At 41.0% G+C, this 26,265-nt stretch overlaps 1 protein-coding gene across 1 annotated transcript in view; it reads left to right on the top strand.

Annotated features, from left to right (window-relative positions):
• The first annotated feature begins 12,750 nt into the window (after positions 1–12,750).
• LOC147726027 (CD209 antigen-like protein C) overlaps positions 12,751–26,265 on the top strand; it is a 156,475-nt gene continuing 142,960 nt past the window's right edge. The window contains exon 1 of the mRNA XM_086962859.1: positions 12,751–12,933. Coding sequence (XP_086818985.1) covers positions 12,882–12,933 — 52 coding nt within the window. The 5' untranslated portion in view covers positions 12,751–12,881. The remainder of the gene's footprint in view (positions 12,934–26,265) is intronic.

The following is a 26,265-nucleotide window of genomic DNA, read 5'->3' as shown; positions in this document are numbered from 1 at the left end:
GCTGATCGCGAACGAGGAATAAGTCTCTCCGGGATGTCATTTTGTTCGATCGCGGTCTCCAACTTGCCGTTGAGGACTGTGAGCAAGCAAAAAATGACCGCTGTACTACGCTACGCTATGCTACGCATGTTTGCACTGTACTACATGCAATTCACGTAGTGAGAAGTAGCGCAAACTACGCGAGCGTAGCGTAGTGCTTCGTCCAGGGTTAGTTTGGATGTAAAATTATTTCATACGCCTATGACACTGAGCTGCTCTTTGCCTTCAATGGTTCCCATGCCTCTATTGCAACATCTTGCACAGACTGCTTGTGTGCCATCTTCAATTTAATTGCAACGCAGAAAAGACGGAAATTATTTCATTTGGCTTACATGTGTCTAACTGTTGGGAAGATCTATGGCCCTCTACATTGCCATCCCAGGCACCTCCCTCTCTGGTGGTTAAAAACTTAGGGGTAAATTTGGACACCAAAGTGGGCCAATGCTTTGCGTTGCTCCGTACTCTCAAGAAATCCCTCCCCTTCCTGCCTCTGGAGGGGAGCAGAGTGGTGATACATGCTTTGATCACCTGGCTCTTGGATTACGCAAACACCCTTTACCTAGCAGAAGCTCCGGTGAATCACCTGCAGGTGGATCATAATGTGTCCGCTAGACTTTTTCTGCATCTACCTAGGCATTTGGCGACCATGTCAGCAATGAAACCTCGCCATTGGTTGTCTGTTAAGAAACAGATCTTGTTCAAAGCCTTAGCTTTGGTTCACTGGTCAGTGTATCACCCTAGCCCTAGCTATCTGGTGAAGTGATTAGTCTAGGATCTCTCCTCCAGAGTGTTGTGCTCTTCTGCTGCTTCACTCCTGGAAATCCTGTGTTTAAGTGTGTTCGAAGGGCTGCAAATCTTTTTCCTTCTTGCTGCTAAGCTCCCTTGTGAACTGCATCTCATCTCTTCTGAGACCACATTCCGAAAAAAAAAGAAAAGAACCTGGCTTTTTTCTGTGGGTCAGTAATATCTGTTAGTTGGTGTGTACCTGGGCTCAGCCTGTTAGCACCTGGACACTCTTCAGGGTAGCCGCACACTCTACAACTCACTCATTCATTCATGGGATTGAAATTTATGGACTGGGCTAGGTGGGACAGGAAGAATCATTTCCCTCCTATGTCCATGACATCAGCGACTTTATAAGGAAAATCAAAGACTTTGTGTGGCATGACAATTATTTGATCATTGCATTAGACGTAACCTCATTGTACATAAATGCTATTGAGCACAGGAAGGGTTTCGCAGCGGTCAAAGCGCCTTGGGACCCTCCGGGTAAGTAGTGCGCTATATAAATGCCTATACATACATACATACATACTTGGCGCAGTGAGCTCCTCAATATAAAGAACACAGCAACATGCTAGTTGAAATGGTGAAGTTTTGTCTAAACAACAACATTTTCATATTTAACTACTTACTGTATCAGCAGATAAGAGGGGTAGCCATGGGAGCCAGCTTCTCTCCCAGCTATGCATGTTTCCACATGGGCTGGTGGGAGGAGCTGGTCCTCATAGTAGAACATGGACACTCTGTAGATGCCAACATAAAAATATGATTACGCTATATTGATGACCTTTTGGTAATATGGGATGGCACGAAAGAACAGGAAGAGAAATTTGCTGATTCTATTAACCATAACAACATCAATTTACAATTTACCGCTACTTTCAACAAAGTCTCTGTGTATTTTCTTGACACGCAGGTCTATATTCATAACAACAAGATTGAAACTTGGCTATACAGAAAGAAAAAAGGAGCAATTCAACTTTATATGCTGGTAGTTCACATCCTAAGCCACTGATCAACACCATACCCTACGGTGAGGTGCTGCAGATCAGGCACATTTGCAGCAATGAAACTGATTTAGGTTAACCCAGGACCAGAGCAAATCAAGATTTTTGGAAAGGGGATATTCCCTTATTACCATCAACAAGGCTATTGCCAAATCTATGATGATAGATAGAGAAATACTGCTGAGAGACAAACAAGTAGATACAGTAACCCAAGACATGCCACGATCAGGCACAGAAAAAGGTTCCGATTAATTTAGAATCATCATGGGGTACAATAGGCAACAAAAAACTATACAAAAGATCATTCAAACAAGTTGACCATTGGTCTTAAACGACCCGGTGATAGGACCCCTGCTACTGCTGAGGGTGTCCATCACACACAGCAAGCCCCATCCATGAGGGACAGCCTTGTCAAAACAAATCTGGAAATCATCGAAAGTATTAGTTGGCTTAAAAAATACAACTGATTTTTTAAATGCAACACATGCAAAGCATGTTACATGGCATTAACAAAAACACATATTCCACTCCTTTCAGTAACAAGGAATACAAGATCCAAAAGTTACTCACTAGCAAAACAGAATTTGCTGTGTATGTACAAACTTGGAGGTAGCACTGCTCAAAGAATGAGGAGTGTCCCCCGGGCTCCTCGTTGGTCCTTATATAAAGGTTTCACCAAAATCCACGATGAGAATCGGAGGTTTTAACAATGCTTGTTTATTATTTCTTCATAAATCTTGTATCATTCACAAGAACATCATTAATTCACAAGAGTTTTTCAATATTCAAAAATGCACTCGTATAAATCCCAATGCATTTCGGCATTACTCGGATGCCTTCTTCCAGGGGATTAATATCTGTCAATGAAGAAAAGAAAATAGGATGTGTATGAGGAAAAGAACTTGGGAGTGAGAATATGAAAGTGCTATAGTGAGTTAAGAACGTGATTAAACATCGTTATGGTGGAAACATAGATGCCTGAAACGGTGGAACAGTCAGAGTACCAAGTGAAAAGTGAATGAATTACAAAACCGGCAGTGAAATTTTAAGCCCAAGAGCTACGAGAGTAGTGCACGCAAGTTGGACATGCAGGTATAAAGCGGTAGTTTACCAGAAGCGGAGTAAACGGGTCCCGGTTGCTAAAAGGCTTACCGTGGCGTGCATAGGAGAGTTGAATGTCGGTGACGCGTTCGTGTGCCGGGTCCGAATGGGTTGTCAAATCCCGGAAGTATATGAAGATAGGCGGTTGCTAAGATACCCATGACGTTAGTGTGCCGCGTCATGGAGATTAATTAAACAAAGAAACGGGACTACGAAGCGAAATGTAAGGGTGAAAACGAGCTGAAAAACAGTGGAATCAGGTCGTGATGGGTATAGACAGAGACATTACGTAGTGAAAAAAAGAAGAAATGAGTATCATGCTGCCAAATGTGTACAAACAATCACAATAATTACAATAATTATAAAAATTATACTGAAACCGTAAACTGGATAAACATAACATGGTGTATGGGTAGGGTAAATGAAACATAAAAAAATGAAAAAATGTAAAAATGGGGTGTACAGGACTGTCCAACAGTCGCATTTAGGAAAAACCCAAGGGGGGTTTGCAATAATGATTTATAAGTAACATAAGAATTCTACTCGGTCATTGAGTCCGTTGGGTTTCATGCTAGACAAAGCGAAAATCCAATAATTTTCGCGTTTTAAAAGTTCATTGTGATTGTCTTTGCCTGATTTCTTGGGGATAGTTTCCAGTGCTCAAAAACGTAATTGGCTGATTCCATGTCCTGCTTCGAGAAAGTGTTGAGCAATTGTTGATTTGGTTTGTTTAGTTCTTATGTTGGATTTGTGTTCCGTTAGTCTTATTTTAAGTTTTCTTTCGGTTTGACCAACATAAATTTTGCCGCATGGGCACTTCAACATGTAAATAACGTTAGAAGTATCGCACATGGCTGTTGCTCTGATCTTGATTTGATGCCCTTTCATGGGATGACTAACAGTTGTGCCTTTAATTACACTGTTGCAATGATTACAGTTCCAACAAGGACTCGTGCCTTTGAATGTATGACTTGTGTCTTTGGAATGTTTGATGAGTTCCCCCGCATTTTTAGCTTGGGAGTAGGCAAAGATAGGTTCTGTCTCGAAGATTTTATTGAAATCAGGTTCCACTCTGAGTATATCCCAATGCTTTTTATTGATTTGCTTGAATTTGCGGCTGGATGTAGAATATTTGGAAACTATGGTAATGACATCGGTTTTCGGGGTGGTAGAAAGGTTCAATAAGTCACCTCTGGATTTGGTTGCACATCTTTGTTTGGCCTGCTCAAGTATCTGGTCCGGATACCCCCGGGCTCTGAAGCGTGATGTGATGATGTTGGCTTCATTGTCAAATCTGTTGGGTTCAGAAGTTATTCTTTTAGCTCGAATGAGCTGACTGTAAGGTAGGTGGTTTTTGAGTGGTTGAGGGTTAAAGCTAGAATAGTGTACCGTGTTGTTCCTGTCGGTTTTTTTTCGAAACAAACTTGTTTCAAATCCAGTGTGGGTGTTGGTAATTTTAACATTGAGGTAATTGATGGAATGTGACTGGATTTCATAGGTGAATTGTAACCGTGGATCAATAGAGTTAAGTTGAATGAGTTCCTTCAGCAGAATGTCTTTAGGACCTTGCCACATGAGGAAGATGATTCAGAAAAGGGGGTGGTGATGAACAGAGTGTCTGAATTAAGCAGACCACTCTTACCCAGTCCAAAGATCAGGGCTTGATCCATCACCGTTATTTATCTCACTGCACCATCCCAGCTCAGAACCTGGCTATATGCAATTCAGTCTGTCCCTGGCCCAGTGCATCATGGGAACAGGGCAGACTAAACTACCAAGCCAATTCTTCACCAGAAAGGAGACAAGCTACCGGGGACCGGTTTCTGGCATTTCAGCCGTCTTCGGCCCGGCTTGCTTGAATCCTGATGGTGCAGTGAGAAAGGGACTCATGTCTGAGTAAACATGAGGAAGATGTCGTCGATAAATCTGACGAACATTTGCAAATGATCTTTCCATGTAGTTTTGCAAAGAATGTGATCTTGTTCAAATCTATGCATGAACATATTCGCATAGGCAGGAGCTGCCGAATTGCCCATTGAAGTTCCGGTCAGTTGTTGAAACCACTCATCCTTCCATGTAAAATAACTATGGAGTAGAGAAAATTGCAGTAACTCCAATAAGAAGAGTTTTGTATCTTGGTTCAATTCTGTCCTCAATAAACAGTGTTCTGCTGCTTCTATTCCCATAGAGTGGGGAATGGATGTATATAGAGATGTAATATCAACTGTGCAAAGAATTAAGTTGCTGAAATCATATCAATATATTATCCAGTGGGTAAAATTTTGGACAAATATTTTCAACCCATCGTCACCGCCATACCTACCTTTCTGAGGGACACAACCGATTTTCTCAACAAACTCAAAATTGTGGAAGTAGATGATTTCAGCAACTTAATTCTTTGCATATGCGAATATGTTCATGCATAGATTTGAACAAGATCACATTCTTTGCAAAACTACATGGAAAGATCATTTGAAAATGTTCCTCAGATTTATCGACGACATCTTCCTCATGTGGCAAGGTCCTAAAGACATTCTGCTGAAGGAACTCATTCAACTTAACTCTATTGATCCACGGTTACAATTCACCTATGAAATCCAGTCACATTCCATCAATTACCTCGATGTTAAAATTACCAACACCCACACTGGATTTGAAACAAGTTTGTTTCGAAAAAAAAACGACAGGAACAACACGGTACACTATTCTAGCTTTTACCCTCAACCACTCAAAAACCACCTACCTTACAGTCAGCTCATTCGAGCTAAAAGAATAACTTCTGAACCCGACAGATTTGACAATGAAGCCAACATCATCACATCACGCTTCAGAGCCCGGGGGTATCCGGACCAGATACTTGAGCAGGCCAAACAAAGATGTGCAACCAAATCCAGAGGTGACTTATTGAACCTTTCTACCACCCCGAAAACCGATGTCATTACCATAGTTTCCAAATATTCTACATCCAGCCGCAAATTCAAGCAAATCATTAAAAAGCATTGGGATATACTCAGAGTGGAACCTGATTTCAATAAAATCTTCGAGACAGAACCTATCTTTGCCTACTCCCAAGCTAAAAATGTGGAGGAACTCATCAAACATTCCAAAGACACAAGTCATACATTCAAAGGCACGAGTCCTTGTTGGAACTGTAATCATTGCAACAGTGTAATTAAAGGCACAACTGTTAGTCATCCCATGAAAGGGCATCAAATCAAGATCAGAGCAACAGCCACGTGCGATACTTCTAACGTTATTTACATGTTGAAGTGCCAATGCGGCAAAATTTATGTTGGTCAAACCGAAAGAAAACTTAAAATAAGACTAACGGAACACAAATCCAACATAAGAACTAAACAAACCAAATCAACAATTGCTCAACACTTTCTCGAAGCAGGACATGGAATCAGCCAATTACGTTTTTGCGCACTGGAAACTATCCCCAAGGAATCAGGCAAAGACAATCACAATGAACTTTTAAAACGCGAAAATTATTGGATTTTCGCTTTGTCTAGCATGAAACCCAACGGACTCAATGACCGAGTAGAATTCTTATGTTACTTATAAATCATTATTGCAAACCCCCCTTGGGTTTTTCCTAAATGCGACTGTTGGACAGTCCTGTACACCCCATTTTTACATTTTTTCATTTTTTTATGTTTCATTTACCCTACCCATACACCATGTTATGTTTATCCAGTTTACGGTTTCAGTATAATTTTTATAATTATTGTAATTATTGTGATTGTTTGTCCACATTTGGCAGCATGATACTCATTTCTTCTTTTTTTCACTACGTAATGTCTCTGTCTATACCCATCACGACCTGATTCCACTGTTTTTCAGCACGTTTTCACCCTTACATTTCGCTTCATAGTCCTGTTTCTTTGTTTAATTAATCTCCATGACGCGGCACACTAACGTCATGGGTATCTTAGCAACCGCCTATCTTCATATACGTCCGGGATTTGACAACCCATTCGAACCCGGCACACGAACACGTCACCGACATTCAACTTTCCTATGCACGCCACGGTAAGCCTTTTTGCAACCGGGACCTGTTTACTCCGCTTCTGGTAAACTACCGCTTTATACCTGCATGTCCAACTTTCCGTGCACTACTCTCGTAGCTCTTGGGCTTAAAATTTCACTGCCGGTTTTGTAATTCATTCACTTTTCACTTGGTACTCTGACTGTTCCACATTTCAGGCATCTATGTTTCCACCATAACGATATTTAATCACGTTCTTAACTCACTATAGCACTTTCATATTCTCACTTCCAAGTTCTTTTCCTCATACACATCCTATTTTCTTTTCTTCATTGACAGATATTAATCCCCTGGAAGAAGGCATCCGAGTAATGCCGAAATGCATTGGGATTTATACGAGTGCATTTTTGAATATTGAAAAACTCTTGTGAATTAATGATGTTCTTGTGAATGAAACAAGATTTATGAAGAAATAATAAAAAAGCATTGTAAAAACCTCTGATTCTCATCGTGGATTTTGGTGAAACCTTTATATAAGGACTAAAGAGGAGCCCGGGGGACACTCCTCATTCTTTGAGCAGTGCTATCTCCAGCATTTCAAGACACCCCCTGTCGGAGGGTGATACTCCGGAGCACCTCACAACTTTTGAGCTTATTTACAACAGCGCTGTGCGTCCAACTACACCCCATTATATGTACAAACTTGGCCATGCGGCATCCACTACGAAGGCAGCACAAAACTACCAGTGCACAAAAGGATGATGCAACATACACGCGCAATCACAAATCAAGATAATACATACCCGGTGGCAAAACATGTTAAAGAGTTCCATAAATCCATTAACAGGGAACTCAGCTACTTTGTGATTGATGCAATCCCCCCCAGCAGAAGAGGTGGAGATAAGGAACACAAACTCAGAAAATTCGAGACCAGATACATTCTACAACTCGATACGAAACATCCTGGAAGTCTTAATGTAACCGAAGATTTATATACATGCTTATAATGTATTTTAAACAGGTTTTACAAAAAACTGCTTTTATTCTATTAAAGTTGCCAATATTTATAGGTTTTACAGTTTTTATAATATTTATTGACTGTATAACTATAAACTAGCGGCCCGTCCCGACGTTGTCCGGGTAAAAAAGGCTAGGCAGCAATGGTTTTAGTATCATTGTACATTCGTTCCACATGATAAGAGACACATTTTGAAGCAGTGTCCCCAAAGGTCAGTTTTTCCGAATTGAGCATATTGAATCCCTTTCAAGGGAAACTGTTAGAGGCAGTTCAAAGGTAGAATGTGCTGTTTTCCCAGCTGTTAGCAAAGTGGCAACTATTCTAGATGAAGCAACAGCTAGAGCCAAATTCCCAGAAGATCGAACTTTGGCAAGTATGAGGTTGATTAGGTAAGTCTTTCCTGTGCCACCGGGGGCGTCTATGAACAATAGTTTGCCTTGCTTCTTTTCAACACTATCAACTATGGTGTTGTAGACGAGTTGTTGATCGGGAACTAAGTTAGGCAAGTGTTGAGCAAGGTAGTTTTTTAGCTCTGGAATATTGTGTGCAGTAGCGATATTGTGGTATCCAGTTAGGTTAGTTCGGACCGCTAGCGGCAGGCTGAAATCTTGTAAGGACTTCTCGCTTAATAGATACAGTGAATCTTCAATTACTATAAGTCCTTGGTTTATGATTTCATTGTTGATAGCAGCCCGTGCCGACGTTGTCCGGGTATGAAATGCTGACGGCCAGTAGTATATTGTTTTGTAGGATTTCGTTTTGATAGCATTTCTTATCTGTGACAGGCCTGTGAAACGCTCCGATTCACAGTGCACTGCTGATGCACTTAAGAGTGCGCGTTCAGTAGTGTGTGAACTCGAGTTTCCCTACTTTATATTTCTTTGCAATATTATATAGCGCAAACTCGACAACATGGCATGAGCACAATTTACATTACAGAAGAACACATTCATTTGTGGTAGGCACGGGGAGACAAAGCGATTTGCCTGGAATCACAGGATGTTGAGCTGATGCCGAGATTCAAACATAGCTCCCCAGCTCTAAAGTTCGCAATTCTAGAACTTGTGGCGGGAGGTGTGTCTAAAAGTGTATGTTGGTGCTGGCCATCAATGAGAGAGACCTGTGCATTTTTCAAATGGGTGGTGAAAAAATATGAGTATGTTGCTGGAGATGTAGACCGCCGTGCCACCAATGTACTTACCGGGGGAGGGTAAACACCGATTTTTCCGCAACTTTCTTTCCGCATACCATCACTCCGCATACTTTCATTACGAAAGTACCATGACTCCGCAATGCCATTATAACGCATGGCATTACATTTTATATGCTTTTACTACGCATACATTTACAACGAAATTCGTTGTAAATGCATGAATGGTAAAAGCATGTTTTTTTTAACGTTTGGATAAGGTAAGTATGGGTATAGGGGTATATGTTTTGGGGTACTGAGGTATATGTTTTGGGGTTTTGGGGTATTTTAAGGGTTCAGATATAGTTTTGGGTTATCGGGTACAGGGGTAGTTTTAGGGTTAAGGGATAGGTATGGGTTTTGGGGTACAGGGGTATTTTTAGGGTTCAGGGCTAGGTTTGGGTTTTTTGGGTATAGGGGTATTTTTAGGGTTCAGGGGTAGGTTTGGGTTTTGGGGTACAGGGGTATTTTAAGGATTCAGGGCTAGGTTTGGGTTTTGGGATACAGGGGTATTTTTAGGGTTCAGGGCTAGGTTTGGGTTTTGGGGTACAGGGGTATTTTAAGGGTTCAGATATAGTTTTGGGTTTTGGGGTATAGGGGTATTTTTAGGGTTCAGGGGTAGGTTTGGGATTTGGGGTACAGGGGTATTTTAAGGGTTCAGGGCTAGGTTTGGTTTTTGGGGTACAGAGGTATTTTAGGGTTCAGGGCTAGGTTTGGGTTTTGAGGTACAGGGGTATTTTAAGGGTTCAGATATAGTTTTGGGTTTTGGGGTATAGGGGTATTTTTAGGGTTCAGGGGTAGGTTTGGGTTTTGGGGTACAGGGGTATTTTAAGGGTTCAGGGCTAGGTTTGGGTTTTGGGGTACAGGGGTATTTTTAGGGTTCAGGGCTAGGTTTGGGTTTTGGGGTACAGAGGTATTTTAGGGTTCAGGGGTAGGTTTGGGGTTTGGGGTACAGGGGTATTTTTGGGGTCCAGGGCTAGGTTTGGGTTTTGGGGTACAGGGGTATTTTTAGGGTTCAGGGTAGATTTGGGTTTTGGGGTACAGGGGTATTTTAAGGGTTCAGGGCTAGGTTTGTGTTTTGGGGTACAGGGGTATTTTAGGGTTCAGGGGTAGGTTTGGGATTTGGGGTACAGTGGTATTTTTAGGGTTCAGGGCTAGATTTGGGTTTTGGGATACAGGGGTATTTTTAGGGTTCAGGGGTAGGTTTGGGGTTTGAGGTACAGGGGTATTTATAGGGTTCAGGGCTAGGTTTGGGTTTTGGGGTAATTTTTTTGTAGTTAGGGATAGGTTTGGGTTTTGGGGTACAGGGTATATTTATAGGGTTAAGATGGGTTAGTGTTTAAGGGTGTTGGGGTATTTTAAGGAGTAAGGGTGGGTTATGATCATGGGGTGCAGGGGTATTTAAAGGGAGCAGGGTGGGATTAGCACACAATATGAGACATGGCATGAGGTGTGGAACGTACCACACGCCCCCAGTGTTTGTCACGCCCCCAGCACACGCAACAGCACAACGCAGACACGCCCACAAGGGACTACTTTGCTGGCACGGTTCTTTTACCTTTTAAAAGTATATGGTGGGCGTCTGTATAGCCTATGTCCTTCTGCTGCAACTGCCCTTTCCAACGCTGTATTGGGTGTTGTGATTGGTGCTGTGGTTCCTGAGATTACCCGCCTCAAAGGTTTGGGTTCTCTCTTTATATTATTAGTATGGATTAATTGTGGTACAGTTTGATGCTGCTGTATATTAATATTTATACTTATATATTTATATTGATGTATACTATATGGCAATGTATGAATGTATTTATTGATATATGTATTCAGGTATGCAAATTCACATATTTTATGTGGACTCTAACATACCCATCTTTGTACATCAACAGCTGTTTTGCACAAAACCCCTTGTCTATGGAATATCAGCAGCCTTTTGCACGTGTATACTTCTGCTTTCCAACTGATGGTCAAATATCTTTATTTCCCCAATGACCTCGCTGAGATGGGTGCACCCTTATCACGCTTGAAGTCATGCGAAAATAACCACTGTTACTCATTACAAGATAAAGATTTTGAGACTCACATTAAGAATTGAACAGATAATATTTACAGACGCAATATTACGGACATCACATTTTTGTTTTTTAATCTTCATACTCATTTACTTAACACTTTCTGTTTAATTATATGGATATCAATTTCACGGAATGAAATCAATTCAGCACCAAAGCTTATTGGTCAACAAAACAAGTCTCATACCGCATGTAGGCAATTACAATGAGGATTTATCCCCATTATTCAAGTGAAAGTTGATTTTTCAACCTTGCGCAGGTCCAGGTCACGCGATCAGCAGATACATAGGACACAGTGTGACAGTCTATCACCAAAACTTGATCAGACACATATCCAACATATTGGACACATGTTGACTTAGGTATTTCACCGTAATACATTATGTGTAACAAACTGGTCAAATATATTTGTATATGTAAATCTATCAAGAGTTTGACTGTTTGCCACTGCTCACCTATGTTATACTAATCGTAGTATCTAAATATGATATGCCTCAATATAGAAACCTTCAGAAGATATGTTTTCTATGTCTGATGTCACGTGATACACACCAATTATGCACTGTCACTTTAAAAATGCCAAACAGTTTACACAACTTTGTCATGTGAACAAGGCTCACAGGAGCCGAAACGTGTTATGGCGACTAAGGAATAAAAACTACCTTTCCACTTATCCTGGGTCCGTGTCCGTATTTGGAGGAATCCTTTGGAAGACAGTAGAAATTAATATATATATATATATATGTATACACGCACATGTATACACACATATATATGTATATTTATATACACTCATGTACATGTATATATATGTATATATATATATACAACTGGGCCTTATTCACTGAAAATACCCAATATTATGGTAACGTTATAGTTAGGTGAAAAGTTCAGTAACAACGTAACATTCAAATTTCAAAAACCACTGAAATTCACCAGTTACAGTTATCTCAAGTAATTATAACTCGTGCCCTAAGGTAACTATAACTCGCGGCCCCTACATGCACAGTACTATTATTAATGATGTCATAGAAAATGTCATGAAGATGTCATCAGTGATGTAATATGTGGGTTAATTTGCAGTACAATTTCTGCATTACTCCAAAACTCCATACAAAGTTCTGATGAGACTACTTTGATGAATAATTCCTAATTGATCATTTTTGTCTATGTCATTTTTCAGGATTAATGGGTTGCTACGGTATTTCACCAATGGGTGTTACCGGATTCTTGGCAGATTGGGGATAATTTGATTTATGTGTTGGTGAAGCAGTTGTTTCCAGGCAGTAACACTAGGTGCCAGTTCCTAGTTTTTGTGGGTGCAGACCTGTCACTTTATTTATCAGTCACATAGAGACTGTTTTGGTTGCGTTACTATGGTCTGCCAGGATTGGACCATGTCACTGAAGTACAGTTATTTTAAGCTCTTCTTCGAAGGAGTTTACGAAATCTTTCCATTGTTTAAAGAGAAGTGGAAAGGAGAGCTAAACGTTTGCATTTTCTAGCAAACAGGGAAGTCACAGACATGACAACATCCTATTTTCTACAGATGTTTTACTCTACCACAAAGAAGCAGCTGTCAGTGCGAATGCTTATCTGCCCTTGTAGGAGGTAGTGAGGAGTGGGGCAGCTGTCTTTGTGGGATCAGTCTATTCATCAGCAGCCTGAACTTCTACTGGAAGGAAGAATGAGAAATAAGCCGCAGTACGTTAACCAACGCTCTTGTTGGGAATCACCAGGTAAGGGAATGGCAATGGAGGTAGTTACACTTCAGAGTTTCTGAGGTGAATTGGGTGAAGAAGTAGACCTCTCCGTAAACCAATGATGTTTTAAAACTCACTTTCAGAGGAATTTATTTGACTGACAAAAGTGGGTGATATACCAGTGTATTATCCCAATCATGTTTTCTTCCAAATAAGAAAACAATATGTTTTATCATTTTAGTTCTTGAGAAAATTACATTGATTCTTATCTAAGGGCTTTAGGCACGAGAGTCAAATTCGTGGTGTGGCTAAGAGTAAAACCTAATGAGTGGTTTTTGTCCTAATTTGTAACAAAAATCCATATAAATGCATTGAGTCACAAACAGAGGGCCTGATTATGAGTTTGCCTGTCCTTGGTCAGCCAACCTCATGGTGGAACTGTGGTGGCCATCAGGCCGCTGCCGCACCGGTGGGCCAACCACCATATTAAAACTTTGGAGGTTGTTGGACCGCCACAACCACCAGCAAGCGTGCGGTGGTCAGGGGCTCACACTATGCCGGCAGTGCTGGTCTGTTTGTGCGTCATTCACATTTTGACTGCCCACTAGAGCATATAGCATGGAGCAGTGGGTCAGCTGACTTTATCCACTGGTTAACTTCACTTTAATCAACTGCATTCAGCCCTTTCATAAGGAGCGCATCCACACACAAGTAGTTCCTTTTAGTGCCAGTGTTTTTGATTTTACTTTATTAGGTCTGGTGATAACCAAGACCTTTTGATTTTAATAAAATATGTATAATATACTTACATGTAGAGATTTCATCCTCCTCTCTTCATCCATTTGTCTTTTTGTGTGTCATTCACATTTTGCCTCTGCCTACTACATTATATAGCATTGCGCAGTGGGTCAGCTGACTTAAGCCACTGCTTAACTTCCCTTTGAGTGACTGTATTTTGCTCTCTCACAAGGATCACATCCTCACAAAAGCTAGTTCCCTTCAGTGCCAGTGATTTTGTTTTTACTTTAGTGTTGCCTTTGTGTTCAGAGCCGGATGTAATAGCAGAATGCACATTCCATCTTTATCAGATCCCATCCCCTGCCAATGCTGTTGTACATTTCTTTTGGAATGTTTTACTTTTCTGACAGTTGCTATTTCACAGCATCACAGATTATATCCATTTGAAACCGTTCTGTATTAAGTTATCCTCTTTTTACTTTTTCTTTCTCTCCTTCTTTCTTTCTTCTTTCCTTCCTAATTACTTTCTTTTTCCTACTTTCACTCTTATCTTCTCTTTCCTTCTGTATTTCCTTCATATTATCTTTCTTTCTTGTTGCCCTTTTCCCTTCTTTCTTTCTCTTTCTTTTTTCTCTTCCCTTATTTCTTTTTCTTGACTAATTTCATTCCTTCTTTATTTCCTTCTCTTCATTTTCTTTTCTCCTCTTTCTTTCTTCTTTTATGTGCCTATTTAGTACTCTTTCTTTAATTATATTTCTTCTCCCTTTCGCTATTGAATATTCTCGCTCTCTTTCCCTTCTTTCTTCCCTTCTTCCATTCATGCCTTCTATCTCTCCTTCCTTCTCTTTCATTTGCCAATGGGCTTCTTTGTTTTTAGACCAACAGTTAAAATGTTGCCTCTAGCAAATGAATTTGTTGTACATTGATCAGGGCCGGACATATTCCCAAACACTAAAGATTTGCAAAAACCATCATAAAACAAAAAAAAGCAATGCTTGTAATTACTTAGTTTTGTCTTTGTGTGTAGAGCCTGATGTGATAGCAGGATGATTTCTACTATATAATAACACAGGGCACATTCTGGCTGTGCCACATCCATTTGAATGAAGCCGGAATCCAGCTATGCCTTCACAGGCCCAGCAATAGAACAAACACGTCTTTAGTACGCATTAGCTCAGCATGCAAGTCGTTATAATGACTTAATTTAAGGGGGTGCATTGGTTGAATGGAGTTGGATTTAAAATCCAACACCTTCCAAATGGTTGGGCAGACTGGAGTTGGAATAGTAAACTAACCTATTCCAAAATCGAGCACCCCCCTAAGGTAAGTCTTGCTTTCCTTCATTCTTTATTGTCTGCTTTAATTTCTTATCTTCCCCTTTCCTTCTTTCTTTCCTCCACTTTTATTTTCCTCCTCTTTGTTTGTTTGTTTCTTTTTTCTATCTTTCCTCTTTCCTTCATTCTTCCATTTCTTTCTTTCTTTCCTTTTTCTTTCTGAATTTCTGCATTTTTTCTTTCATTCTTCTTTATTTCTGCCTTCTTTCTTCCCTTTCCTTCCTTCTTTCTTTCCTTTCCCTCTTTCTTATTTCCTTTCTCTCTTTCTCATTCCTTCTTTTCCTTTCTCTCTTTCTTTGTTGCATTCCTCTTTACTTTTGTCTTGCCTTCCTTTATGTCTTTTGTGCCTTCCTCTTGTTTTCTTGCTTCCCTTCCTGTTTCATTCATGCCTCTGCCTTCCTTTTCTTCTTTAACGAAAGGCAATAGTCTGGCAGGCAATGCAAGTTTAATGGGCTTTTTATGTCCATGTTAGCCAAAACCTTTTGATTTTACAAACATTTTGTGTATAATATAGTTACTTGAGGGGTTTTGAGGCAGACTACTTCTGTTAGTCCATGGGTCTGTCATTTACATTTTTCTTCCACCTACACCAGTATGCATGAAGGGGTAATGTGTCAGACCTCTTTACTACTTGCCGACTTCACTATGAATAAGGCTTTCTGTCCTTTCACAAAGCAGCAACACAAAAAGTAGTTCCCTTCAGTCCCTGGGAGTTCTATGGCAATGTGTGTGTTTTTTAGACCAAAACAACATTTCTACTCTCTGGTCAATGCTTTTGCTTATATTGCTTATATTTAGTAACTTCCTAAACAACTAGGTTTTGAAGCATCTATGACAAAACTAAACAAGAATGGCTGCGATCTCCCACCTTTTCTGTCATGAGAGATACTACTGATCAGTGAAAATCATTGTGAGCTACTGAAGGCTAAATAACTTGCCCAAGGTTACCAGACACCCCCACACCCAGCGTCATTGACTTTAAGCCTAATGTCCAAAGAGCCTGGTACTATGATCTGAGCAAAATGCTTTGACAATGGGCACTATGACAGTCAAGCCATGTGTGTCAGTGAGAGCGTGGTCTTTAAGGATATACATACATATGTGTGTCTGTGCGAGGGATATATTTCTATGGCTGACTTAGAGCCTGTGCGTTCTATGTATCTGCAGCTCAGGACATACCTTTCGCCATATGTGGCACTGTTACATATAAAACACAAACATACAATCATATTTATCAAATGAGAGGAATTTTAAAGTGCACAAAGATGTTCAGCAAAAATTTTCATAATACGGAACATTTTTCTGCACTTTAAATTTCTCTCTTTTAAAAAAAAGGCTGTATTTTTCAATTATACTTAATTCACAGTGCCTACTGGCCACTGGGAGCATGAGGCCTGCTGTTTTTAAATTCAACACTTTGAAATTGGAGAAAATTAAAATGAAGAGTTGACTTAATCATTAAGATAACTTTTTATTGTAATTTCCTCCCATTTAAAAACATTCAGAAACCTCGTTTGATTTGAAGCTCCAATTCTGAGTTGACAAGGGATTATATTTAAGAGTTAAATACTTCAGTGCTTCAGTTGTTCACCTCTCTGCCCCAGCCTGGATCATAAATCAAACTGAGCACTGTTCATTATCAGGCCCTGCTATCTGAAACCTGATGATAATAATGTAAAATAAACACAGCCTTCCCATAACTTTAAAAGAAAATATGACCTAGTGCTTATTCAAAAATAAACTCAAGGCTGGCAGCTACTCTGAACGTGTCTGGGAGCTACTGGGAGCTGCCATCAACTGGTTGGAGAAACCTGTCTATTACTAGTTTAAAATGTAACAATTCTAATAGTATCTGGATAAGTAAAAGGTAATGCAAAGGCTCACCAGGAACAAGTACACCATCCCTGACAACTGCCCTTGACATTCACATCAGGGCAATGGCACCATTCAGGCATGAGCGTTGTTGCAAAGGGGCTAATTTTAGCAGCCACATCTACAACAGAATAGCACAGATAACAATCGGAATGGCCCTACACACTTTCATTCTAGCAGGCTTCAAACTTACATGGTTTCTATTCCATAAGGGGGTAATCAGGGACCGGGTGCTCTACGTCCAGTTTATAGCAACGATTATGCAATTGAAGCCATTTGCTCAGCTTTGGAGAGGGGCAATGTTGTTTGGTGAAGCATAGTGGGTTGAGGGGTTTGAGTCAACAGCAAAACTTCCCCAAAATTGAAGACATTTTCATGAAATGTCTCCATTCTTTTTAAGAAAGCGGTGAGTATGTGTTCTTAGAAGCAAGCCAACATGTCCTTTTCAGAATGTTGTTTTCCTGTGAACATGTGTGCATATATTTCTACATTGTGATAATATTTGTTGTATTCAAATTGATACACTATTTTCATATGCAAAAACTCTGGGGTAGTGGCGGCTGGCATGGCTCACGGGTAAGGGGGTGGGGACGGGTGTCGCACGGTCACCTTAGTGAGCTGCCCTATTTCAACATGAAAGGGCAGGAATGCACTGTATTTATGAAATTCCTGTCATTTCCCCTGCGCTGGTGCTGTTTCAGCAGCCTCGCGCCAACACAGGCACCTGGTGCAAGGGTTCCTATGTTTCATGCCGGATTGTTTTTGTCGAGGAAGGGGCACCTTTATGCAGAGAAACAATCCAAAGAGGCGTTTTCCTCTTTCTATGTAGGTAAATCTAGGGCAGCGTCAAAATACATGGGTGTTGTGTGGGAAACCCCAACAAACAGAATGCCACAGAAATCCATGGAATGTCTTCTGTGCACAGAATCTGGCAACGCGCGCTGTTGTGCCTTACTCTATATCCATGAGGTAACCCAAAGCCACGCAAAGTGGTTTTACATGGCCGTAATGATATGATTTAGCAATGTGCGCAGCCATATAGTCACAAAAAGTGGTACTCTGGCGGCACAGGGGTCTTGTACATAAGCCCCACAATCCTCAAAAATTAATCAATAGCAATTATGTAAAAAGAGCGGCTGAAATATTAATAGATACATTTCTGAAAAAACAATATTACCCTGGCTGATAATTGTAAATTTTTTTTTTTTACAAGTGCTTGCGTGTCAACGTTTATTGTTTTAATTGGATGCCTTGTACATATAACACGTGAAGAAAAGTGCAGCTCGACTTATTTCATGTTGTGTTAGCAGCAGAAGAGTAGTGAGGGGCAGTTTGTGACATTAACAAGTCCAAGGCAGTTGGGTAACAATAGCTCCTGGAGCCCCTGAAGTGCCTGGGGGGGTGCCCGAGCTCCATGGTGCCCCCTCTGGCACGTGTACGGGCAGCGGCCCCAACATCTGAGACCTCCTGACTGGGTCCCGAATGCCATGGGGGCCCACTCCATGAACTTTGCAGGGAACCACTGAAGTTTAGTTTTATGTTAAACCACTGGCCCAGGGGTGAGCCAGCGGTGTCTTGCATAAGATTTATACTCAGCTTACAACCTCTAGCATATATTTGAATGTGGTGACAACTGGCAAAGATTACCCCACATGAAATGTTTACCTTCATGGAAATTACAAATAGTGTGGTCACGCCCTCGAGGGAGATAGAGAAACTGAGGAACCACCTATACTGCCTCTTGTATGCCTAAAGTCACACAAAACCATACAGCGGTCTTTAAATATTTCCTTTGAAAGCCTTGTGACTCAATAGGCTTAAATAGATGGCTGAAACATGTTGATGCTAGGATGTGGTAACCATTGATGTTCGAAAACATCCTTCTCTCATTTTGGTAATTTTACCATGAATACAGGGCCCTTTGAAAATTCCCTTGGTAATTTTAGATAATCTCATTTTCTTGGTTCCTAGCAGAGGTATATATCTATACTACTATTATAAAGAGAGAACTTGCACCTTTTGGCAAGGTAAACTCGGGAACCACAGCGCCAATCTACACACCCGATACATCTATGAAAATGTCAGGGTGTGTAGATGGACATAGGCTATATAAATTTAAAAAAAAGTAAATTAAAATATTAAATTTGTAAACAAAGTAGTCCCCTGAAAGTAGCGCCAGCTGGGACCTAGCGCTGGCCGTGACGCGACGCGACGATGTGCGTGATGACGACGTGTTGGAGCGGCGGACATGGAGCTGAGGAGCGTAATGTAAACATTGAAATTGCGGCGGACATGGAGCTGAGGAGCGTGGGCGCGTCATGGCGAAGAGGAGTGGAGCGGCAGCTCAGGTAATGTAAACATTGAGAGAGAACTTGCACCTTGGCGCGTCATGGCGAAGAGGAGCGGAGCGGCAGCTCAGGTAACGTAAACAAACATTGAAATTAGGGCGGGAGGGAGTCAGGGCGGGAGGGAGTCCGGGTGGGAGGGAGTCGGAGCGGGAGGAAGTCGGACGGGAGGGGAGCAGGTGTGCACAGAGGGGCAGGCGGGAGGAGTGGGGGCGGGAGGGAGTCGGGACGGGAGGGGGTCGGGTCGGGACGGGAGGGGGTCTGGGCGGGAGCGGGTGTACTGCCCCCAGCCCCTTTCTGCCCCGCTGCTAGTATGATATAAAAGATATAGGCCCATATGTACAAAATTCCAATGTTGTGCTTCCCAAATAGCAAATCGGTAGTAATCTCTATTTGGGACTCTCAAAATGGAATGTATGTAATTTGCGATTTCCTAATAACAATTCCTACGGATTTGCAATCATTATTAGGAAATCACAAATAAGCTAATCACTGAATTCAGATTTCCTGATAGGAAATTGCAATAAACATGTTATTCATCATGGAACGCCAGATTAAAGTGTTCCCAGAATAAACTGGGAAAATAGTGTCCTCGTTTAAAGGCTGGGACTTTCACAGCCAGCACAGAATTCTCGCCACTGCCTTGAATGAGATCCTGCAATATGGATAACAGTGTTCAAATTCTGAAGAAATTTTACAATTCAGAACCTCAAGGCATAATCTGGGCCTGCAAAATAGCAGTATAACCCATTCACCTTGAATAGTGATAAGTTGCTGGAGATGCAGATTCCTCTTAAATGCTGGCGATTCAATTAAAATCCTATGCATTGTAAATGTCAGCTGTTGGCCTTCGGCTGTAGCCACTTTCCCCCGAGGATCCATCGGCTTAAGTACTAGCCACAGTTACTCAAGTTCAAGTTCGGAAATTTGTATAGCGCACTACTCACCCAGAGGGTCTCAAGGCGCTTGGGGGGGAGGAGGAGGGGAGGGGTACTTTACTTATCTAATATCCAAGTTTTAAGCTGCTCATTCTTGAGTGCACGGAAGGCGTTGTACCCCCCCAGCCCACCCATCTGATCTCTGTCATCTTCTTCCTTCATGTTCAACCCTACTGCATACTAAAGGGCAGAAAGGGCATATTTACGATAAAGTGGCAAAGCGTGTCATTAAGCCAAGAAGGATAACGCCACGCTTCGTCACTTTAGAAATGCAGGGCTGCTCCATATTTACTAAAATATGGTGCAGTCCTGCATTTACCCCCGCACTGGTGCTAACTTTAGCTGCCTAGCACCAACGCAGGCCCCCCTGCACCATAGTGCAAGGGTGCCTGTATTGAGGGGAGGATTGTTTATGTGCAGGAAGGTACCCGTTCCTGCACATAAACAATCTTTAAATGCCGTTTTTTGTAATTTCTATGTGTGCTGCTCAATGCAGAACAGCATTAAAAAAATTATTGTTTATGTGCAGGAAGGGACACCTTCCTGCACATAAACAATCAATGGCCTTTTGCTGCTTCTATGTGTGCTGCACAAGGCAGTACACATGGAAACAGCAAAAACAAGGAGAAATAAAGAGCAGGTTTCCCCTGGTCTTAACTTTGGTGCTGTCTCCTATTTACGCTAATCTTCTTAATAGGGGGCAGCATCAAAATCAATGGGTGTTGCTGCGGAACGCCCACCACAACACCCATTGCCCGACCCTTTCAAGCTAAGTGTAGCATGAAAGGATGCCATATTTACAAGGCAGGGTTAAGTAAATAAGGCAAAGCCCCTATCATAAAAAGTGATGTTCCCATAGCGATAGGGGCTTGTAAATATGCCCCTAAGAGCGCAATTCAGTGACAATGACCACCATTTGGGAGTAGTCAGGGTCGCAGCTGTGGCCTCTAGTTTGTTCCCTGCTACTCCTGGCATTGCCTTTGCGACGCTCAGACTCAGAAGAGCGTTTTTCCCCCTGACTACCTACAACTGATATCCATGCACTTTTTGTTTTTTGTTTTTGTAGTTTGGCATTTCCATTATTTGGGTATTTACATTCAATGAGGATTGAAAACCCGTTTCTTGCAATTAATAAGATATATTGTGCGAGAAAGAGCCATGCATCAGAGTAGAAACAATTGTCTGACTGATTTATATATAGATTTTTTTCTGAACATCATGTTCCTTACCTAAAGTGGCCTACATTTTTCACTTTGGAATGTAAACACATTGCGGCAGATATATCAAGCCATTTTCCGTTCACAAACGGGCCTATTCGCAGAATCGGCCCGTTTGCGAACGGAAAAGGACCATTTCTAATGTATCAAAGGCTTGACATTCGCAATTTAGATAATCACAATTTTTTGTGATTACCTAAATTGCGAATGCAAATAGGGAATCGCAATTTGCAGTTCCCTAATGCACATGCAGGAAACCTTTCCCAAATGCGAACTGTGCATTTAGGAAACGCTAATTACCAACAACTTTAAGTTGATGGTAACCATGTGCATACTTGGAAAAATGCACAAAAATACATTTTTCAATTGGCCTTGCATTAGCTAATTGCGATTACAATTTGGTAATTGTAAATTAGCAAATGCAAAACCATTCATTCCTATGGTCCTTTAGGGCATAGGAGTGAATATAGTCATATTACCTAATAGCGATTCGCTATTTATGGAAACGTTATTAGGTAATGTTAGGGAATCGCAAAATATTTTGCGATTCCTACATGCATTGCATTTTGCGCGTCCAAAATAGATTCAGTAAAAATCGCTATTTTAGAATCGCAAAATGTATGGTTGATGCATGTGCCCCTTTATGTATAATTTTCAGCTGAAGCCTATACCTGCATTATGAGGCAGTGATAAATTCAGAACATTTTCCTATGCTGATATCCGCTGTTGCATCAACATTAATGCTCTAAAGACCTGAAATCTGCAGATTTTCGAACCCCATCCAACACTACATAGCTATTGTGGGGTAGATATGCCTGAGTGTCATCTATTTTGGCATAACCTCCATAGATGGGACACTGTGAACATATTCATTATAAAAAAGATCCAGATCCGGAATAGAGAGCTATCTTTCTACAGCATAGGATCTCCTCCCGGGATATCAGACTGCCGTCTTTCATGCTCTGGCCCCATTTATCAATACCAGCTTCTACTAAAGGTCTTGCCAGACCATCTTGCATAGATTTCGGAGTCCCTGATGAATTTCAGATTGTCGTAAACCCCCTATAATATGGTATCCCTAATAACCTTCTAACCTCTACCCATAGTTTACAGGCTGCATTGAGAGTCTTCAACCTAACTCTCTTGCAAAACCTAGGGTGGCCAAATAATATAGAAAGTAGGGACCTTCATATGGCACACGAAGCAGCATAGCTTGCAACAACCTAATACATTGCAGGGTTTCTTCCTTCAACACTGCTCTTATATTTTTTAGTTAGAACACCCAACAACAGTATTGGAATTATTGGGCTGCAGTCCACCTGGACAGGTGTTCCTGCTAAGTTTTTTCTAGGCAATTCTTATACTTCTCTTTATTTCGTTTTTTTAGCAGTCTACCTTGTAGGAAGTCTGGCTATTACCACTGCTCATGCTTTAACCACATTAAATATGAAGCTTGTGTCTATTTGTGCAATGGTTGAGAAGAAGAGACTAGCTTTAAATATCGTACTGGCGAAAGAGGGCGGAATCTGCCACACATTATGCGTTCAGCAATGCTGAACTTCCTGGTACAAGTAAACAAATAAAATGTTTGTTACTAACTGGTCTGAATATCTAATGAGATTAAGGAATTGGAGGAGACGTGTGCATGGAAATTAATGGGGAAAGGATTTTCCAAGATAGGTGAGTGGGTTTGTGGTATTGGTGATAGGATATTAAAGAAGATACTAACCTATATCTTTATTATCGTAATTTGTACTCTATGCCTATTTCATTTTATGAGAGGGATAAAATGATTACATCAAAGGGTGAATTGCAATAGAGAGAAGCAGTGGCTTAATCGAGAGGGTGAAAAAAGAAAGAGGGAAAAATTAGAGGATGAAGACCTCCAATGTAAATTTTACTGTGAATTGAAGGAACTAGAGGACTCTAGAGGTAAGCTGCGAAAGTTGCCTACTGTTGTTTAATGGTGTAATTTGTGTCCACTCCCAAAAGTCACCAGAGGGAGGGTTGAAAGGGTTTTTTCAAAATAAATGTTTGGGCATCATATATTGACATCAACATGTAAACATGTAAATGTTATTAACTGTGTATTATGCATGTTTACATTTTCCACAGCTAATGTAGGTCTGCATTTTAAAATGGCTAACATTGGCTGTCACCTTGCTTCATATATATTTTTTTTCAACTGCAGTGAAAAAAAGATAGTACAAAACAACAATAGGAAGATAAAATAATCAAAGAGTAGCAGCACCCCCACCCCCGCGCAAGGAGAATATAAATATAGAAGGCCGTTTCTAGGGAAGCATGATAATAATGAAATAATACGTTATCACAAGTATCCCAGTGAGCATTAATCAAGATCAAAAGTTCATTTTAGGCAGTTTTTGCCCCACAGCAGCAATATCTTTAAGAGAGAAAGAAAAAAATAATTTTCCCAAAAATAGAAACATTCAATAAAGTGACCAGTGCCACAGAACCATATATTAGCCTTGGTGGGTTAGCTAGTGAGAAAGTGGACCCCAGATTACTAGTCCCTTTTTTAACTCTGAGTTCCTTTTTCGCTTATATTGCCTTCTCTAATGTGTGAATTGATTAAAAGCAAGCTAACCAGTGTGTAAAGACTGGAGGGTCAGGATCCAGCCAGGAAGAAGCTATGCATAGCCTAAGAACAGCCATAGCGATGAAAATGAGTGCTCCTACCTTTCTTTGATCAATCAAATCCACTATACCCAACATTATCGTGGAGGGAACCAGCACCAGATTATAAGATAACACCTGTCCCAAAAATTGTTGAATTTTATTTATTAAAGGCTCTAATTTAGTACTTATGGCAAACATGTGGATTGAGTCAGCTTTAAGTTCGGAGCAACGAGGACAGTATTTTCCTGTACCTGAGCCCCATTTTGCAATCTTACTAGGAGTGTAGTTTAAAAAAAACAAGTCTTATAAAACTGTCCCTGAAGGTTAGAAGATAGCAGATCATTTTGTCTGGATTCGAATGCAAGTAAAAAAGTATTGTTAGTGTTGTCCAATTTCTGTTGCCACTTAGAGGATGTTAAAAGCAGATCATTAGGCATCAAGATGTTATAGATAACTCCAATACGTGGTATAGAGTCCCCACAAAGCTTCTCTATCAGATTACACTTAGTGAAACCCGACAGACCCCCAATCTTTCGTATGAAGAAAGAATTCACAGTTAAGTACTTCAGAGAATCCCTCTTGTCTAAACTATATAATAATTGAAGATCTTCAAACAACAAGATCTCGTAGGCTGAACAGGGGTCTCCTAGTTTAGTTACACCTTTTTCTATCCAATTTTGGAAATAGAATGAGCTAAAGATATCTGGAAGGTTAAAGTTATTTCTAATAGGGGCGTAAAAATGTAGTCTACCTATACTGAAAAACTTGCGTATGGCTGAAAACACTTTAAATGCCCCCAAAAGAGACTTAAATTTCATCCTTTTGTAGTAACCCAGTTCTAGCTGCCGCCACAGGCAGCCCCAGGGATCGGGTCCTAGCAAAAGTTCAAAAGTTGAGAGCAAGTCAACAGCGAGCAAAGGAGGGAAATCTTGTAAAAATATAGGGCACATTCGTAGCACTGTGGTTAAGTTGGGAAGGGCCCACCCCCCTCTATCCCGAGGTAGAGACAACAATTTAAATGCCCTTCTGGGCTGAGAGTATGCCCATACAAATTGAGAAAACAGCCTTTCAAACTTTATGAGAGTCAGCTTGTTAAACTCTAAGGGTATAGTCCTAAAAAGGTTTAACATTTTTGGGAAGATGATCATTTTTAGCTAATTACAGCACCCACCAATGGAGAGATGTAAGTTGTTAGGGCGATTTAGGGCTTTCCTTGACTCAGCAATGGGAGGGTCGGTGTTGTCACATACTATAAGGTCAGTATTGGCTAGGATGTTAATGCCCAGATGATTGGCTTTAGCCACTACCCTTTCGTCGTTCCAGCTGACCTTACTATTGATTATTATTTGAGTTTTTCCCTTATTTAATTTATGCCCTTATAAGGAGCCAAATAGATGAGCCTCAGCTTCAATTACAGGGATGGCGTTCTTTGGATCCGGTGTAACCAAGGCCAGATCATCAGCATAGGCCATGAATTTAGTTTTTATGCCAAATCTACTCACGGATCGAATGGCCTGGTTGGCTTCTAGTTTTTTAATAAAAGGATCAATATAGATGGCGAAGAGCAGTAGGGTGTAGGGACAACCTTGGCGGGTCCCCCGCTTGATTTTAATCAGATCCGTCAGTCCCCCATTGTTGGATACCCTAGCCGTGGGGGGAATGTATAATGCCTTAATTGCTTGGATGGCTTTGGACCCAAAGTTCATTCTCTGCATGACGCCCCACAGATAGTTCTAGGAGACACCGATCAAATGCTTTTTCAGCATCTAAAAAGATTGCTGCCATTGGGTCCCCCGAAACCTGTGAGGCGTCAAGCAGTGTAATCAGCCTGCGAGTATGTTCAGTTGTACCCTTCGCAGGGATAAAGCCATTTTCCCAACTGGAAACTAGCCCTTCGATTCTAGCTGAAAGCCGCGAGGCAAGAATTTAAGAGTATGCTTTGGAATCACCATTAATTAGGAAGTTCGGCCGTTATGAGCCCATCTCTATTGGTGGTTTATTTTTGGGGGGAACACAATAATCTTGGCATTAGACCAAGACGGAGGAGGAGAGACACACTGAAAGATTTGAGTCACAACTTCATTTAGAATGATTTTAATTTGTGGGAGAAAAACCTTATAAAACTCCACTGGGATGCAGTCTGGCCCAGCAGCTTTCCCATCTAGCAGGCTGTTCAAAGCTTTAACTATCTCTTCCCAGGATGGAGCAAGTTCAAATAGGTCAAACTCTTCTCTACATAGTGTTGCTAAAGAAATTGAATCTAGGTAGGTATCTAGGTGGCAGC

Source organism: Lissotriton vulgaris, chromosome 3_1 (genome assembly GCF_964263255.1).
Source record: "Lissotriton vulgaris chromosome 3_1, aLisVul1.2, whole genome shotgun sequence".
Classification (NCBI taxonomy): domain Eukaryota; kingdom Metazoa; phylum Chordata; class Amphibia; order Caudata; family Salamandridae; genus Lissotriton; species Lissotriton vulgaris.
The sequence above is the reverse complement of the archived record's forward strand: the minus strand, read 5'-3'. Positions and strand labels throughout refer to the sequence as shown.